The sequence below is a fragment of the Cornus florida genome, unplaced genomic scaffold (assembly GCF_030987335.1).
Source record: "Cornus florida cultivar Cherokee Brave unplaced genomic scaffold, ASM3098733v1 CherokeeBrave_3.0.0_Hap2_Chr01, whole genome shotgun sequence".
Classification (NCBI taxonomy): domain Eukaryota; kingdom Viridiplantae; phylum Streptophyta; class Magnoliopsida; order Cornales; family Cornaceae; genus Cornus; species Cornus florida.
In genome coordinates this window covers 98,163,154-98,180,079 of record NW_026775571.1, presented here as the reverse complement: position 1 = coordinate 98,180,079, position 16,926 = coordinate 98,163,154, and the positions used below count along the sequence as shown (strand labels likewise).

Genomic DNA, 16,926 nt, shown 5'->3' with positions numbered 1-16,926 from the left:
ATAAACGACAAGCCATTCTTAACTCTGTTAAAATAACTCCTGAATGAACAATTATCAAAACAGAAGAAGGTGCAGATATAGAAGATGCAGTTGCTACTCTCATTTTCTCTATCGCCAAACAATTCCTCGGTAACCTCTCAATTGTTAGAGACAAGACCTCAGAAATTCTAGCCAACCTTCGATGTCGTAAACTTCAGGATTTCAGATGGTACAAGGATGTCTTCCTCTCAAAGGTCCTCACCAGGACTGATTGTAACCAAGTCTTTTGGAAAGAAAAGTTCATTACTTGACTCCCCAATCTTTTTGTTGAGAGAATTCACAAGCATTTCAGATCAAAACACAATGGCCATATTCCTTATGACTCCCTCACCTATAGTGACATCATCAGTACCATCACAGCTGAAGGAATTGCTCTCTGCACGGATTTCAAATTCCAACAGCAAATCAAGCATGAGAATGCCACTAGCAGAAAGGAATTAGGAACTTTTTGCCAACAATTCGGCTTCGAAAACCTAACCCCTCCTTCCAAACGAAAAAGTCACACCCGCTACCGAAAGCCTTTTCCCAAGAGATACGAAAACAGGTCACGGTATAACAAGAACAAACCCTCCTTTGTAGATAAATATCTCTCTTCTGAGAAAAATAGACAGAAAAATGCCATTCCTCCAAAATATTTTCAAAAGAAACCTGCCACCTCAAAAGCAGATATAAAATGTTTCAAGTGTGGCAAGATGGGTCACTACAAACGCGATTGTAGAGCCAAACAGAAGATCAATGAGCTCGATCTCCCTGAAACCATCAGGAGCCAACTGATGCAAATTCTTTTAAACTCTTCAGATGAAGAATCCGAACATGATATCAATGGTATTCAAGAAGATGACTATCATGCTGATACAGATTATAATTCTGATTCTTCTAACCCATCTTTGGATGACCAACCTATCAAAACCAAATGCATCTGTATCATTACTAAGGACCAAGAATTCATGTTGGAACTCATTGACAAAATAGAAGATCTTGATCAGCACAAGGAATGCTTGATTAAATTCACCAATAGCATTGGCTAAAGAAATGACAAAGCTCCCGTTATTATACCAAATACTTACAACCTTACTAATATCTTTGAAAGATTTGGTACACAACCCCAGATGCCAATTACAATTCAAGATCTCCATAAAGAAATCAAACAAACCAAGCAATAGATTTCACTCCTAAAGCAAGAGGGCAAGGCTTTGAAAGATTCCACTGCTCATGATATTCTTACCCTTAGAAGCCAAATTCTTTTTCAACAATCCCAGATAGATGCTTTACTACCTAAGTCCTCTGCAAAACTTGAACAACAAGTTTCTGAAAATCCCACCAAGGACAATGAGACTTATATCAACCTTCTGACCCAGATAACATTTCAGAAATGGCATGTTAATCTAAAAATTGTCATCAACAAAGACTATACCATTCATACAATGGCTCTCATTGACTCTGGTGCTGATCTTAATTGTATCAATGAAGGACTTGTCCCTACGAAATACTTTGAGAAAACCAAAGAATGACTTCAAGGTGCTAATGGTTCACAACTCACTGTTCAGTACAAGTTAACCAAAGCCCATGTTTGTAATCAGGGTCTTTGTATTAAAACACCTTTCATCCTTTTCAAAGACCTCAATACCCCTGTTATTTTGGGAACTCCATTTATTTCTCTTCTTTACCAGTTCAAAGTTGATAGCCAAGGCATTTCAACAAGTTTAGTTGGACAAGAAATTTGTTTTCCTTTTGCTCATCCTATAAACACCAAGGATCTCAATACCATTAAGGATTCCTATGTTACTCAGGTCCCTGCTGTCAACAGGATTGAGAGCAAAACAAAGCATTTAGACTTTCTCAAATAAGAACTAATCTTCAAACAGATTGATGAATGACTCAGTCAAAAAAGTCTCCAAGACTCTATTCAAAGGTTCAGATTAAGACTTGAAAGTCAGGTTTGCTCTGATCTCCCAAACGCTTTTTGGCACAGAAGACAACACATTGTTGAATTACCTTATGAAAAATCTTTCAATGAAAAGGATATTCCTACCAAAGCCCATCCTAGCCAAATGAGTCAAGAACTTCTTGATTACTGTATGAAGGAAGTACAGGAATTATTGAACAAATCTCTCATCCGAAAAAGCCGTTCCCCATGGAGCTGTGCCGCTTTCTATGTCCAAAAGAATGCTAAAATAGAAAGAGGTGTTCCCAGATTAGTTATCAATTACAAGCCCCTCAATGAAGTTCTTCAATGGATCAGGTATCCCCTGCCCAATAAAAAGGACCTAATCCAACGTCTCGTTCATGCAACCGTTTTTTTAAAGTTTGATCTCAAGTCAGGATTCTGGCAAATCCAAATTGCTAAAAAAGATAGATACAAAACAGTTTTCACGGTTCCTTTTGGCCATTACGAATGGAATGTGATGCCTTTCGGATTAAAAAATGTCCCTTCAGAATTCCAAAAAATTATGAATAATATTTTTATTCATCTTACGAATTTTTCAATTGTTTATATTGATGATATACTAATATTTTCTTCTTCTATAGATGCTCATTGGAAACATCTCAATGTATTTGCTTAAACCATCAAGCATAATGGATTAGTCCTTTCTTTATCAAAGTTAACCTTGTTTCAGACCAAGATTAGGTTCTTAGGTTTTCAGATCCACTAAGGAACTGTCATCCCAATCAACAAATACATCCAATTTGCTGATAAATTCCCTGATGAAATTAAAGACAAAACCCAGCTTCAAAGATTTTTAGGGTGCCTAAATTATCTCTTTGAGTTTTTCAAGGATCTTTCTCTTCTTTGTGCTCCACTACGCTAAAGATTAAAAAAGTCCCCTCCCCCATGGTCCGATGAGCATACAAAAACAGTCAGAATCCTTAAAAGCAAAGCAAAAAACCTTCCTTGCCTATCTATTGCTGATCCAGAAGCCTTCAAAATTGTGGAAACTAATGCCTCTGAATTAGGATATGGAGGTATCCTAAAACAAAAAACAGGTGACAAGGAACAACTAGTTCAGTTCGCCTCTGGCACATGCATCCAAGCACAACAAAATTACTCTACAGTCAAAAAGGAAATTTTATCTATAGTTTTATGCATTTCAAAATTTCAAAGTGATTTACTAAATCAAAAATTTTTAGTTCGTGTTGATTGCCAATCTGCAAAAACTGTTTTAAAGAAAGATGTTCATAACATAACCTCAAAACAAATTTTTGCCCGATGGCAAGCTATTCTTTCTGTATTTGACTTTGATATTGAATATATAAAAGGAGAAAACAATTCTCTTCCTGATTTTCTCACCATGGAATTTTTACAGGGAAAAGTAGGAGCTTAAGGGCGGTTACTATGCCTCCCAAGACAAGTAGAGGAGCCTTAGTTGCAAGAACAAAACCCCACAAAACAAAAGATGCATATACACAATCATCCTCTTCTCAGAACCCTTCCAAAAAAACCTGGTATGATAAAGTTGAGGAAGATGAAGAAGCTATGTGTGCTAGTCCATCTCCATTAATTACAAACCAGTTTTCAGCCCTAACCACAATTCCCCAATATGTCATAGACATGTCCCCAATCCAGTATGACCCCATCTAAACATACTTACAATCCCAACAACCAATTTTTCCTCCCCTTCAAAAAACTTATGCTGCAATTTCTTCAGCATCAGATAAACAAATTTCCTCAAGATCCGTTTCACAGCAAGTGGTGGTCAACAATCACTCTCTCAAAAAATCTCGTTATTTTCAAAAACCAAATTCATCAACCATTGGTGTGGTTGAAAAAGAACTTTTTAACCAAAACCCAATTTTACTTTCTCAAAATCATTTTGTTAAATGTTTTCATTATCCAACATCAGATTTTCGGAAAACACAAAATTTTTATGAGTTTATTTTAGTGGACACTGATTCCATCAAAATTCGAACTCATTCAAAACCAGGTGATGAGTTTTTCATTTCTCACACCACATGTACCATTCAAAAAGTCCATATATATATATATATATATATATATATATATATATATATATATATATATATCTCCCTCTCTGATTCAAAAGATGCAATTGTTGAAGATTTTGTTATTAAAACTTTCAAAAAATGTTGCCGAAGAAGATGATCGGAAAATTCGTCAGGCGAGTGAGACGCCTCCCCTCTGTTCGATCACCTTCCAATTCATCTTTATCTTGGGAATTTAGTAAAGAAATTCGCACTTTCCAGACGACGATGATGTTGATAATGTTGAGATTGATGGTGATGTTGGAGATAGTTTGGGGCTAGAGATCATTTGAACAAGAGGAAGACAATCCATAACCACTCTTTCCTAGTTTCATGTTTGGTAAGACGCCTCTGACGATTGGGCAAAGAAGCAAGACGAACTGGAGCCCTAATTTGCCAAGTCTTCAACCTCATCCTTCCTTTTCAATTATTTTTTTTCATCTATTTTCTCTTTTTATTTTTTAAGATGTTAATTTTTTTAGTTATTTTTTTTTTGCTAATAATAAAATATAATTTAAAGAAACAATATAAATTCATTATATTACAACTTTCTTACCAAATAGTGGAATAAGAATGAGCATTCCATTTTTATACATTCCATGTTTGCAACTAAACGGTAGAATAAGAATCATCATTCCTATTCCATTCCATTCTCATTCCATTCCAATTCATTCCACCATACCAAACCAGCCCTAAGTTGCCGCGTCTATACATAGATATAATCGTTAAAGAGTACAAGGAAGTACATCTAATGCTTAACCATAAATATATATATATATATATATATATATATATATATATATATATAATTTTGTGGAGCTTAAGCTACTCAATCCTGTTATAGATACTTTTAGTTCATGTAAGAAAACTCAAATTGTATTCACTCTATAATTAGATCCTTGACATAAATTGCTTTTATATCCTCTCCAGCGCCATATCACTCTCAATCTTTTTACATTTTATCTTCATTTCATCTTGGTCTAGAAGTTGGTTGCAGCTTTAAATTATGTTATTTTGGATACTTTCATCATGACATGTATTTTAATTTCTTCAACAAATAAACATCCTCGATCAAATAAGGATTTTAAATGGGTTCACGGAGCACACCGAAAATTTTACTTAGTAAGTATTTACAATGGAGAGCTCTTACAAAAAAGAACAAAGGGACATTTGTAAAACAAACACTAAGGAAAGAATATTTATAACATAATAGGCTTACATAAAAGGTAGTACGTTCTAATCCAAATTCTTTAAATAAGCCAATTGTTGGTAGAACACCAGAGGAATATATAACAAAATGAATATATAACTTAGTAAAAAGATAAGAATGAAATAAAACAAGATAGGTATACTAATGGCTAAACTGATCCAACAAAGATAAAACAAAAAAGCAAATTATCAGATGAAATATTTGAAATAAAAAAATAATTTATACATCATCTACATATCAGATGACAAAAAAAAAAAAAAAAAAAAAAAAAAAAAAAAAAAAAAAGGCATAATTTTAAGAACCCCTCTGTAGGTGCAAAATTTCGCTCAACCAATAATGATTGAGAAAAATAAAACAACTCACTCAAAAAAACAATAATAATAAATAAGAACTATGTATAGAGAAGCGTAGAATTGCTTGATCCTTTTATTGGAGGTCTAGGCCTCTATTGATACATAAAAATTGGTAGAATTAAGGTAGGACTTGCGTTGCTTGTCCTCCAATTCTTCCCATACATGAATTTCTTTACAAATAGAGTTCTTTCTATTGTACAATATTTCCTACACAGAACTTGCCTTGTATAGGACTTCCTATCAAAGAATTCTTTTTTTATGGTAAATCCTTCTACCGATAGGACTTGTTCAATCTTGGACAACTGGGCTGAATATACCTTAAACCAGTTGGGCTTGAATAACGGGCCGGATGTTTAATATTAACATGGTGGGCTGATAATCTCTTGATTCGGGCTTCAACAGGGCTGAAGGTCAAATAACAGTAGTATTGGGCTTGTGAACAGTGATCTTGAACTAATATCAAACTCAATTTGGGTTTGAGTGAGGTGGGCTTCATAAACTTATCAAGGATAAGTTTATATTTGCGATGACGTGTACAGTTCTCATTGGAGGGAGATTTTTCCCTCCACACTTTGCCCCCAATTCCCCTTTAATTGGATTACGGCTCCTAAGTAAAAGGGAATTGGAGTTGTGCAGTTACCACTTTCGCACAAGGCGTTTCCATTTGTGTCTATTGTTATTCTGACTCAAGGACTTCTTCAAGACTGCTTTTGCCTTCCTTGCACTCGTTTCGTCCCTTGCGTTCTTCTCATTCTCATATTACCAAGTTAGTTCTTCACTGTCTTCCTCCACTCTTGCATTATGAGTACTTCGAATACTCCTAAACATATAGAAATCGCGGATTCTGAGTCCTTGCCCTCATCTTCCCCTAACCTTATTAGGGTTCCTCCTCCTAGGGTTTCAACCCTCCTTAGATCGACAAATGACTTGGCCACTCAGCCAGATGTTTTCTTACTTCAGGCTGAGACATCCACCTCTGGGTCGGATAGTATTTTTATTAAGGAAGAACGAGATGCAATTTTATCTGTTCATCGTATTACGTTCTCCATTGAATCCGTAATAGAAGATTTTGAGATTCCCAAGGGGGTAGAAATAATAGAATATCCCAAAGGCGCTGATTTTTGCGCCGGCGAGGGCGTCGGGGATGACGAGTTGCTCCTCTCTGTTGGGCATCCTAACGCTCTTCGGTTCCCTCTTCATCCTTTTTATCACTTAGTTTTTAATAAATTGGGGATTGCTCCCCTTCAAGTAAAACCCAATTTCCTTCGAGTAATCTCGGCACTCCTGATTCGCTAACAGCTGGAGAGTCTTGATCTGACTCTTGCTGATTTGCTGAACACTTATACTATTTCCAAGCATGGGACCGAACCTGGTCATTTCTATTTCACCTTTCCCTTGCATCAGAGGATATGTACGGACCTCCCTACTTTTGAAAAGAAGTGGAAGGAGAGGATGATAATTGTTAAAGGGAGATGGGCTGTACCTCAATCGAGCAAACTCTCGATCCCAAGCAAGTTTAGGAAATTAGGTATAGAATATGCCCCCTCTTTACATAAAAATTGCTCTGGTTGTTTTCCATGTCGATTCTTACTCTTTCGGTATATTTATGAATTTCTTAGTCTTATTTCAGTGACATTTCCTTCCTCTGCTTCAAAAAAGAGACTTTCTTTCCTTGAAAGTAGAGTCTGGTGCGAGCCCTCTTCTGTTGAGGATTTGCTTACTTCAACTAACCTTAAAGAAATCGCATCCCAAGCCGAAGCTACAGACCTCATGGATCTATCTCTACCAACCTTTGACAGCTTTCCATTGACCGAGGAAGAAATGCAGAGGGCTGAAGCCCTAAAGAAGAAAACTGTTGAAGCTCAGCCTTTGACAGTCGTTATGTCAACTGAGCAGGAGATAGAGGCTGAGGAACCTCCTTTGAAGAAGACTAGGCCTAATCCTCCCTCCCATGGCAAAGGTAAGACCTCTTCTAAGGGCAAGGGAAAAAAAACTGAGGAGGTTAAGCCAGAAGATGAGGTCAGAGCATACATCCTGGCTGAAACCGGGACACCTTGGACACCCTCATTCTCTAGGGCTGACAAGTCAGTCTTGCACTCTGGAGATTCTATGATCACCGACCCATCAGTTGCCTTGGCAGTGGCTCGGGGAATGTGGCTCCCCAAAGGTGAATAATTATCAGCAACATAAGGCTGGAACAGTTGCTTCCCTCTGCCCCCGTTCGTGCCATAGAGGTTTGCTCCACCCTCTCTCCCTTGTTCTCTTATTTCTTGTTTTCTGCTATACTCATGTTGTTCTTTCTATTGTTTTCGGATGTAGGGTCTGTATCATACTATGGCCCTGTGTGCCACCACTAAAGCCCAATCTCTCTCAATCAAAAAGCTGGAGAAAGACCTTGGCCATACTGAGAAGAAAGCCTCCAATGCTATCTTGAACCTGAAGGTAGATTCGGACGCTAAGGATGTTTACAAAAAGCAACTGGCCACTTCTGAAGCTAAAGTGGCGACCCTGGAAGCTGAGGTTCAACGCTTGACCGATGCTCTCAACACTTGCATCATTGCTGGGAGGCAAATATAAGGCCGTTATTCCTCCTTTGTGCGCTTATCCAGTGCAAAAGCATACCGGTCCGGCTTTAATCAAGGATCAGGCCCCAAAACGACAGATCCCGATGCCTTTGATGCCAACATGGGGGTATCATTCCCTTATGATGAAGGTCCGAAGGCTCAGGAAGCTGAGGTTCTTTTTACTGAAATGGTGAAGGCTCATCCAGAGTTCATCAAGGATACTTTTAAGAAGATAGCTCTTATTAAGGATCGCATGCGTACTGCTCAAAGTAGGCAGAAGAGTTATGCTGATCGGCGTACTCGTGCTTTGGAGTTTAAGGTTGGAGATCAGGTTCTACTCAAAGTGTCACCTATGAAAGGTGTCATGCACTTTGGGAAGAAAGGGAAATCGTCACCACAGTTTATCGGTCCATTCATGATTACGAATCGTGTTAGAGCTGTTACTTATCGGTTGGCACTTTCGGATAACTTGGATCGCGTCCATAATATGTTCCATGTTTCCATGTTGCGGAAATTTCTGCGAGATAAGGATCGGTATCAGTATATTGATGTTGGGGAGATTGAGTTACAGCCGGATGCAACTTATTTGGAGCCACCATGTCGGATTATCGACTGTCGGGATCGAATCATTCGTAACAAGGTTATTCCTTTAGTTCGTGTCCAGTGGAGTCATCACAATGAGGCTGAGTCTACTTGGAAACGGGAGGACATCATTTGCTCGTAGTTTCTTGAAATTTTGGAAGAAGGTAAGAGCGAATTCCGAGGACGGAATTCCTTTTGTTAGTGGGGAAGAATGTAATACCCCTAATTTCAAAAGGATAGTTCTGGTATTTATTTTATTGTTTAAATTTCAATTTTTAATTGTTTAAGTGTATTTGTGTTTGTTTCATTGATTTAATTAGTTGTTTTTATTTAATGGTTTTAATTAATGCTTTAATTGTATTAATATGTTAATTGTTATTTAATTGTTTTTGTTTTAATTAATTGTGTTAAGTATTGATTTAATGTTATGAACTTATTTAATTAAATGTAATTTATTTTTTTGTTAACGTAACTGTAAGATTTGTTGCATATAGAGTATTCACATAAATAGTCGACATAGGTTTAACCTAGATTTTTTTGCTATGGGCCGAGTAATCCGATTAGGGTTTAACTAAGCCTAGGGTTAGTGTGGCCTATAAATACTCACCTAGGATGTCTGCTTAGGGTTTTAGAAAAATATTACGACATAGTAAAGCTGTGAGGAGTTTTAGAGTCGACTGGGAAGAAAACAGAGAACAAACAAAGAATTCGCCGGAGAATTGAGACGGAAGTCAGTGTAAAGAAAGTTCTATCCTTACTCTCTCCCTTAGGCTTTGTGTTCTTTGCATTCCTAAATAATTCTAGGGTTGATTGAATCAATAAAAAACGTTATATGTTTATGTTAAAACTTGAATAGAAACAGTCTGTTTGCATGCTTGCTATAACTGTTAAAAAGTGATATTTGCTTGTTTAATTCTCTGTTTAAACCTATGTATGGAATGTAATTAAGCCTTAAACATGGACTGGGAACATTCTGGGATTGGGTTACAACCTCTGGGAACCATAGGAGTACTGGGATACCCCTCGGATCCGAGACACGGGTTGATCAGGCCCAGGCCCAAACCCGAGGGAATATCAAATAATTAAAGTATTTTAAAACGAACATAGATGACAAAATGAAATAATAAAGATAGAATAAAGTTGAAAGAAATACTAATTATAAAACCCTCCATGTATAACTGAATAATAAAACTCCAATCTTCCAAAACTTCAAGGTTACAACTTGGGAATCCACTGGTGGACCCCTAACCAACAGTTCAAATGAAACTGAAAACTGAAAATAGATAACGCTAGAAACATCGAGAGAAGTCCAACGTAATCAGCTGAATGTGAGACTGGCCTTAACAAGCACGATCAAGCTCTAAGGCTGGAACCGTCCTGTACCTGAAAAGAATAATAAAGGAGTGGGTCAGACCCACGAGCAAGTTCTAATCTAACTGCAATCCATACAGTGACCCGATACGCAGATATACCGTAAACACCTTACAATATCTATCTAGTCCATACATATACATATATCCACACTAAGGGACATTCACTGGTCTATAATAGGGGTCTCAACCTGAATAGAAGGCAACATGCGAATACGCACCCAAAGGTGGGCATGAGTACGTAGACCTAACAGGGTACACCTCAACCTATTATAACCAGCTACGCATCCACTGCATATACGCACCCTAACCAACGAGTCTGAGACTCAAGCTCAACTCGTGGTACCATAACCATATATATAAAGTCCGTCCAAATCCAGGGTATGTAGTTCAATTATTTATTAAACTGACATACAATAAACCAACTAGTTAGTCACTCAACTTATTCAGTTGATATGACTTAACTACCATCCGTTAATCCAGGAAGTTATCCAACTTGGTTATAGCTGATCTGACTTAGTCACAATTAGGATTCGATATCTTCTAATCCATTCCATTAATCCATTAAGTTAGGTTTATGCGTTTTGAGCTAAACCGTCCCTAGTATATCACCGTCCCATACCGGTACATACAATCCTCTATATCCATGTAAATTACAACATATATAATAGTTCAATAATTTACAGACCAAAACCACCATCCAAATAATTGCAGAAAAATATTTAAAGTTTCAGCAATTCAAAACTAAGCATTTAACCATATAGTTGCAGGAGATGATTTAATAAATCAACAACTAACATCCAGAGCATACATAGACCAAATTTAATATGTCAAGGACTCTATCATGCATGTGAATAGGTTAAATAATCCTATTATTATCCAATAATTTGCTAAAACAATTTCAGAAGATTGTTTAATGTTTCATCAATTTAAATCCAAGCATTAACCATATAGTTGCAGGAAACGGTTTAATAATTCAGCAACTAGCCTCTTAAGCATGCATAGATCAAAATTAATAATTAAATGACCTTATCATGCATTTGAATGCATTTTAAAACAAGTTTTATAAACACATTACATTCCATCAAATTGCTGAATTTTAATTCAACAATTAATTTATCTTCTATTTGTTAACAACATAGGAAGTGCCTTAATTTTTATACTGTTTGTCACGACAATTTAGAATTAAACCTTAATCAATTTAAGGTCTTATTAACACCCAAATTCAGCCTTCTAATCTCTTTGTGGAACCCCAAAACTAACAGATTAAATCCAATGCTCCAATAGTATTAAACAGTACGTAAAAAACTATAAAAAAACAAACAGAAAATAAGAATTGAAGATGGAGCCTGCTCCAAATTTTGGGAGCAGGCTCTTTCAGCCTAGAGCCGGCTCTAGGAGTCCTTAGAGCCGGCTCTAGGAGTCCTTAGAGCCGGCTCTACTTGTTGTGGGAGCCGGCTCCCACATCCATGGAGCCGGCTCTCACCTCCTTTGAGAACCTGTCCCCGTTGCTTCGTTTCAGTCCGTCTGCTCCCTCTCTGATCAATTTCTATCACTTTGTTGGTTTCTAAAACTAATCTTAGGAGTCTTAATTGAGTCTAGAAGCATCCCCAAGGTTGCTTACAATAAATTTGAAAACAATTACAGAGTTTAAACAAAACCATTAAACTAGCATGCTTGGAAACAACACTGGAACAGGTTTAAGAAAATTTCAGTTCTCTTCCAAACCCTCTGTTCCTCTTCACCACTGAACCTAAGGAACTTATATTAATCCCAATAACATCCCCATGGTTCATTTACAGAGACTAAAAACAATTCCAAAGACTAGAGTTACAACAGAGCAACATATTTAAAGAACATAAAACTGAAACGAGCCATGCATGAACTGTAACAGAATGGTTTTCAATATAAATAGATCATTCATATGACATATATTAAACATATATCTTCCAGTTATTGATTGATTAAACCCTAGAGATTATCTAGGTGCACAAAACACGAGCCAAAGAGAAGGAGAAAGAGAAGAACTTGCCTATGATTTCAATTATGAAATCCCTGCGTCGTCTCTAAGTTTTTCGGCAATTCTGAACACCGTCAAGCTTCCTATAACTCCGTCTCTAATCCTTACTCAACCTCCTTGGTCCTCTCTGTACAATTCCTCTTAAGCCTCACTCTAGTTTCCCACAACTGCTCTCTGTTTCTCTCTCTGTATCTTTTGTGTACGTGAATAGGGTTTTTCCAACCCTTGATACAAATTATAACCGTGTATATATAGGTGTAAAAATCCTAAACCCTAATCCTTGATTAATTAGAGACAGATCCCTAATTCTAAGCCTAGTCGGCCCATGAACCAATCTCTGTTACCATAGTGCGGCTTACCTATACATGAATTGCAACCCAAAGCTAACTGTAACTTAAACCATAATTAAATTAAAAAAAATCCAATTAAATACACTTAACCAATTAATGCAAATTCAATAATAAAAGATAACTTAATTCAATTTAAAACACATGACACATGGGTAAACAATTAAATCAAATTAATAAATAAAAAATAACACATAGGTAAACAATTAAATCAAATTAATAAATAAAAAATAACACATAGGTAAACAATTAAATCAAATTAATAAATAAAAATAATTAACCCAAAAATAATAAAAATAATAAATAAAATGCCGAGACTATCCTTTTAAAATTAGGGGTATTACAAGTAGGGTAGAGAGGGTGCAGAAGACATCTGAAGAAGAGGGAAGACGAAGAGACGAGGTAGAGAGAGAGAAAGAGAGAGCCGGCTCTCCCTTGGAGAGAGCCGACTCCCTTGGAGTTAGAGGCGGCTCCCAAGTGTGGGAGCCGGCTCCAAGGCCTAAAAGCGGCGGCTCCACTTTTTGGAGACGTCTCCTTGGTGATTTTTCCATTTTTCTTTGTTCTTCAGTTAGTTTTTGCATGCAGTAGTTGATTTTGGAGTTTTCTGTTGGTGCAGAATTGAATATGGAGGGTCTAAGTGATGTATATGGTTAAATTAAAGCCTCAGATGTGGGGTTAATTAAGTCTACTTACTTAGAATAGCTTGGACAATAGGGACTTAATCAGGTAATTAAACTAGGTTTAAAACTGTGAAGCTAGTAATGTTTAATTTTCTCTGCAATAGTAATCTTGTGAGACAGATGATATAATTGGAACATGTATAACTCTATATCATGAGCATGTATCTGAATTACACTTGTTTAGAATATGTTAGTGCTGAAGAATAATAATTCTTAAACTTAGCACTAATGGGATTTTGTAAAACAACTTAAACTAAGCATGTATATATACATACTGTAATTCTGTCTTGATACTTGCACTAATACTGTTAGTATCAACTGTTGGAGGAATGGACTTTGTTGATGTTTACTCTAAATATCTGTAATATCAACTGCTGAGTGTTGAATGATAATTTGAAATAATCCTATCATTATATCAGATTTAATGAAACAACCTAAACTGAGTAGGTTTGTATATATATGGTGAGTATATTTCTTGATGCTTACATTATGACTGTTAGTATCAGTGTTTGATATACAACTGAACATGTTTATGTATATAGTTGATTCTGTTTATTGATGCTTACACTATGCCTGTTAGTATCAGTTATGGAGATATGGATTTAGTTAATGTTTACTTTAATTGTTGATATTATCAACTGCTGGATGATTAGATAGTATACACTGGTATGGGACGGTGGTATACTAAGGACGGTTTGATTTTAAAATACTAAAACCTACTTACTCTGGATTAAGAATTGGATTAACTAAAAGTTAAGTCCTATTGATTGTAGTGTCATGGCAACGACTAGTTAAACGGCACTACTAGGATTCAGGATGGATTTTAAATATATTGTTATGGTACCTCGCTATGAGCTTGAATCTTAGGATCGACGGTTAGGGAGCGTATATGCATTGGGATGCATAGCTGGATACGATGGTTAGAGGTGTACCCTATTTAGGTTTAGGTACACATGCCCACTTTGTGTGCGTTTTAGCATGTTACCTCTATTCAGGTTGAGACCGGCCTGTAGTCCAGTAAGAGTCCTTTAGTGTTACTATATATATATTTACGGACTATGAGCTATTGTTGAATTGTTTAGGATGTACATGCGTATCAGGCCTCTGTTTGGATTGTAGTAGTATAAAACTTGCGCGTGGGCCTGACCCACTTCTATTTTTCAGGTACACAACTGTTTCAGACTTAAACATGTTCGTGCTGAGCAGAGGTTTCTACTCACTCTACCGATGATATAGGATTTCTCTCCATAGCTTATATCAGGATGTTCTTTCAGTTGTTTTATTTCAGTTTGGACTTTTATTAGGGGTCCACTAGAGTTGGATTCCTGAGTTGTTAAACTTATGGAGTTTTGGATTGTCAGATTTTCAGTATTCAATTTTTAAATGATTTATATTTAGTTTCTTTCAGCTTAAAGTTTATTTCTTAATTCAATTTGTATTCTGTGTTCATTATAAAATATTAATTGTTTGATATTCCCTCGGATTTGGGCCTAGGCCTGATTAACCCGTGTCTCTGATCCGAGGGGTATCACAGTTGGTATCAGAGCACTCCAGATTCAAGTGTCTCTAGGATGTTTCATAATAAGACTTCCGCGTAGCGTTTTCTCTTTATTAGAGCTTAAGTTTAGGATTCATTGTATTCCTTACGGTTCGTTTGAAAATGTTACTGATGTCTATTTTTTTGTGTTAACAGATGGTTAACGCTAGAAATGGACAGAATATGCAAGGAACTAGGACGGAAAGGAAAGCGGTACGTAGGCGACAATATCTCCTACGGCGTCAGCAAATGGAGGAAGAGCAGCAAAGGCTTGGGTTTTAGGATGGTGATGGTCAGGTTCAGGAGGCAATTCAATAGACTCGGGATTAGGGAGGAGATCCAGAGTATCCTCCTCACATCAACGACCTCATTGTTCGGGTTATAGAAGCTGGGGTAACAGCTGCACTTCGGAATCAGCCTCAAGTACAGCCGGCACCGCTACCAGCACCAGTTGTTCCGACTGATACTTGGAAAAAAGACAGGAGTTCTTTCACAAAGGGAAGCCCACCTGAGTTCACAGGCTCCACCGATGCGAGAGCAGCTCACCAATGAAAACAGGACATCAAGCGACATCTTCGCTTGGTTCGGTGCATGGAGGTTCAGAAACAGATGCTTGCTACATTCAAGCTAGTTAGGGATGCACTACAGTGGTGGGAGTCAGTTACCACCGCAGAGGAGAAGATGGCATTGACTTACGATCAGTTCAGTGCACGCTTTGATGAAAAGTACTTTCCTTATGCAGTCAGGGCAACTATGACGACTGGGTTTCTAAATCTGCAACAGGGGAATATGACAGTGGTGGAGTATGAGCAGCAGTTCACACGCTTGTCTCTCTTTGCACCAGAGGAGGTGGATACAGAGGAAAAGAAGCAGAACAGTTTCGTTAAGGGACTGATGTGGTCTATCAAAAGAGTGATTACAGGTAATCCAGCTTATACTACCTATTCTCAGGTGGTAGACGCCGCTCTACAGCAGTATCAGTTGACCGAGGACATTAGACAGTCCAAGGGTGAGAAGCGGGGTGACAGAGACTCTGCTAATCAGTCAACTGAGAAAGGGAATGGGAACGGTCACCGACAGAATGACAAAGGCAAGTTTCAGGGACAACAGCCTTGGAAGAAGCACAAGGGTGGATCAGATGCTCCGAGGGATATGGCACCTGTTCAGCGATAGCAGAATAGGGGACCACAAGCAGGATAGGGTCAGCCACAGGCTAACCGACAGAGGAGGCCATTTGGTACTTTCTAGGGTAATTGTTACACTTGTGGAGAGTATGGTTACACTTCCAAGCAGTGCCCTACAATAAGACAGAGACAGAGACAGGGACAGGGACAACATGTGCAATAGGGGCAGAGGGCGCCAGTGCTTTTGCCAGCTCCACAGGTTCCACGGATTCAGGGACAGACTTATCCGACTTTACCAGCGCCGCCGCAGCCTCAAGGACAGGCACCACAGTAGTTACATTATGGTAGGGTATACAACCCTAAGCCACAGGATATGCAGGCACCTCAGGCTGTTGAGGGTAAGTTTTCTATTCATGGTTTACTTGGACGTGTTTTGTTTGATACAGGTGCTATACACTCATTTATCACTAGATCATTTGTTGCGTTGTCTGTGATGATGACTCGGGTATGCAGTAGACCACAGGGTATTTCTACACTGTTAGGCGATACAGCCATTCTTCATGAGAATGATGGGCCTGTGGCACTAGATATTGGCAGACTCAGATTTCTAGCCAATCTATTGGTCCTGGACATGCACACTTATGATGTGATACTTAGGATGGATTGGTTATCGCACTACCATGCCCAAGTTAATTGCTTTGATAGGTCTATTGTGTTTACCATACTTAGTCAGGACATGTATGTCGTCACTATGCCACGTTCTAGCGGGGTCATTAGCACTTATTTGTTCCATGTGGAGGAGGAAACGGATGAGGGGACTATTGTATCATTGGATAACATATCGATTGTATAGGATTTCCCGGATGTATTTTAGGAGATTCCAGGGTTGCCACCTAGTCGCGAGATCGATTTTGTGATAGACTTAGCTCCAGGCACTGCGCCTGTTGCTAGGGCACCCTATAGGATAGCACCAATGGAGATGCGTGAGCTGAGGGATCAGATTCAGCAGCTACTCAGCCAGGGTTTCATTCGTAGGAGTACTTCACCCTGGGGAGCACCAGTTTTGTTTGTGAAAAAGAAGGATGGTTCGCTTCACCTGTGTATTAATTACAGGGAGTT

The 16,926-nt window shown here is 37.9% G+C and overlaps 1 protein-coding gene across 1 annotated transcript; it reads left to right on the top strand.

Annotated features, from left to right (window-relative positions):
- Window positions 1-216: 216 nt before the first annotated feature.
- On the top strand, window positions 217-1,067 carry LOC132278480 (uncharacterized). Its single transcript, XM_059780275.1, has 2 exons — window positions 217-233; window positions 332-1,067. Exons 1-2 carry the CDS (start codon window positions 217-219, stop codon window positions 1,065-1,067), a joined length of 753 nt encoding a protein of 250 aa, XP_059636258.1.
- The last annotated feature ends 15,859 nt before the right edge of the window (window positions 1,068-16,926 follow it).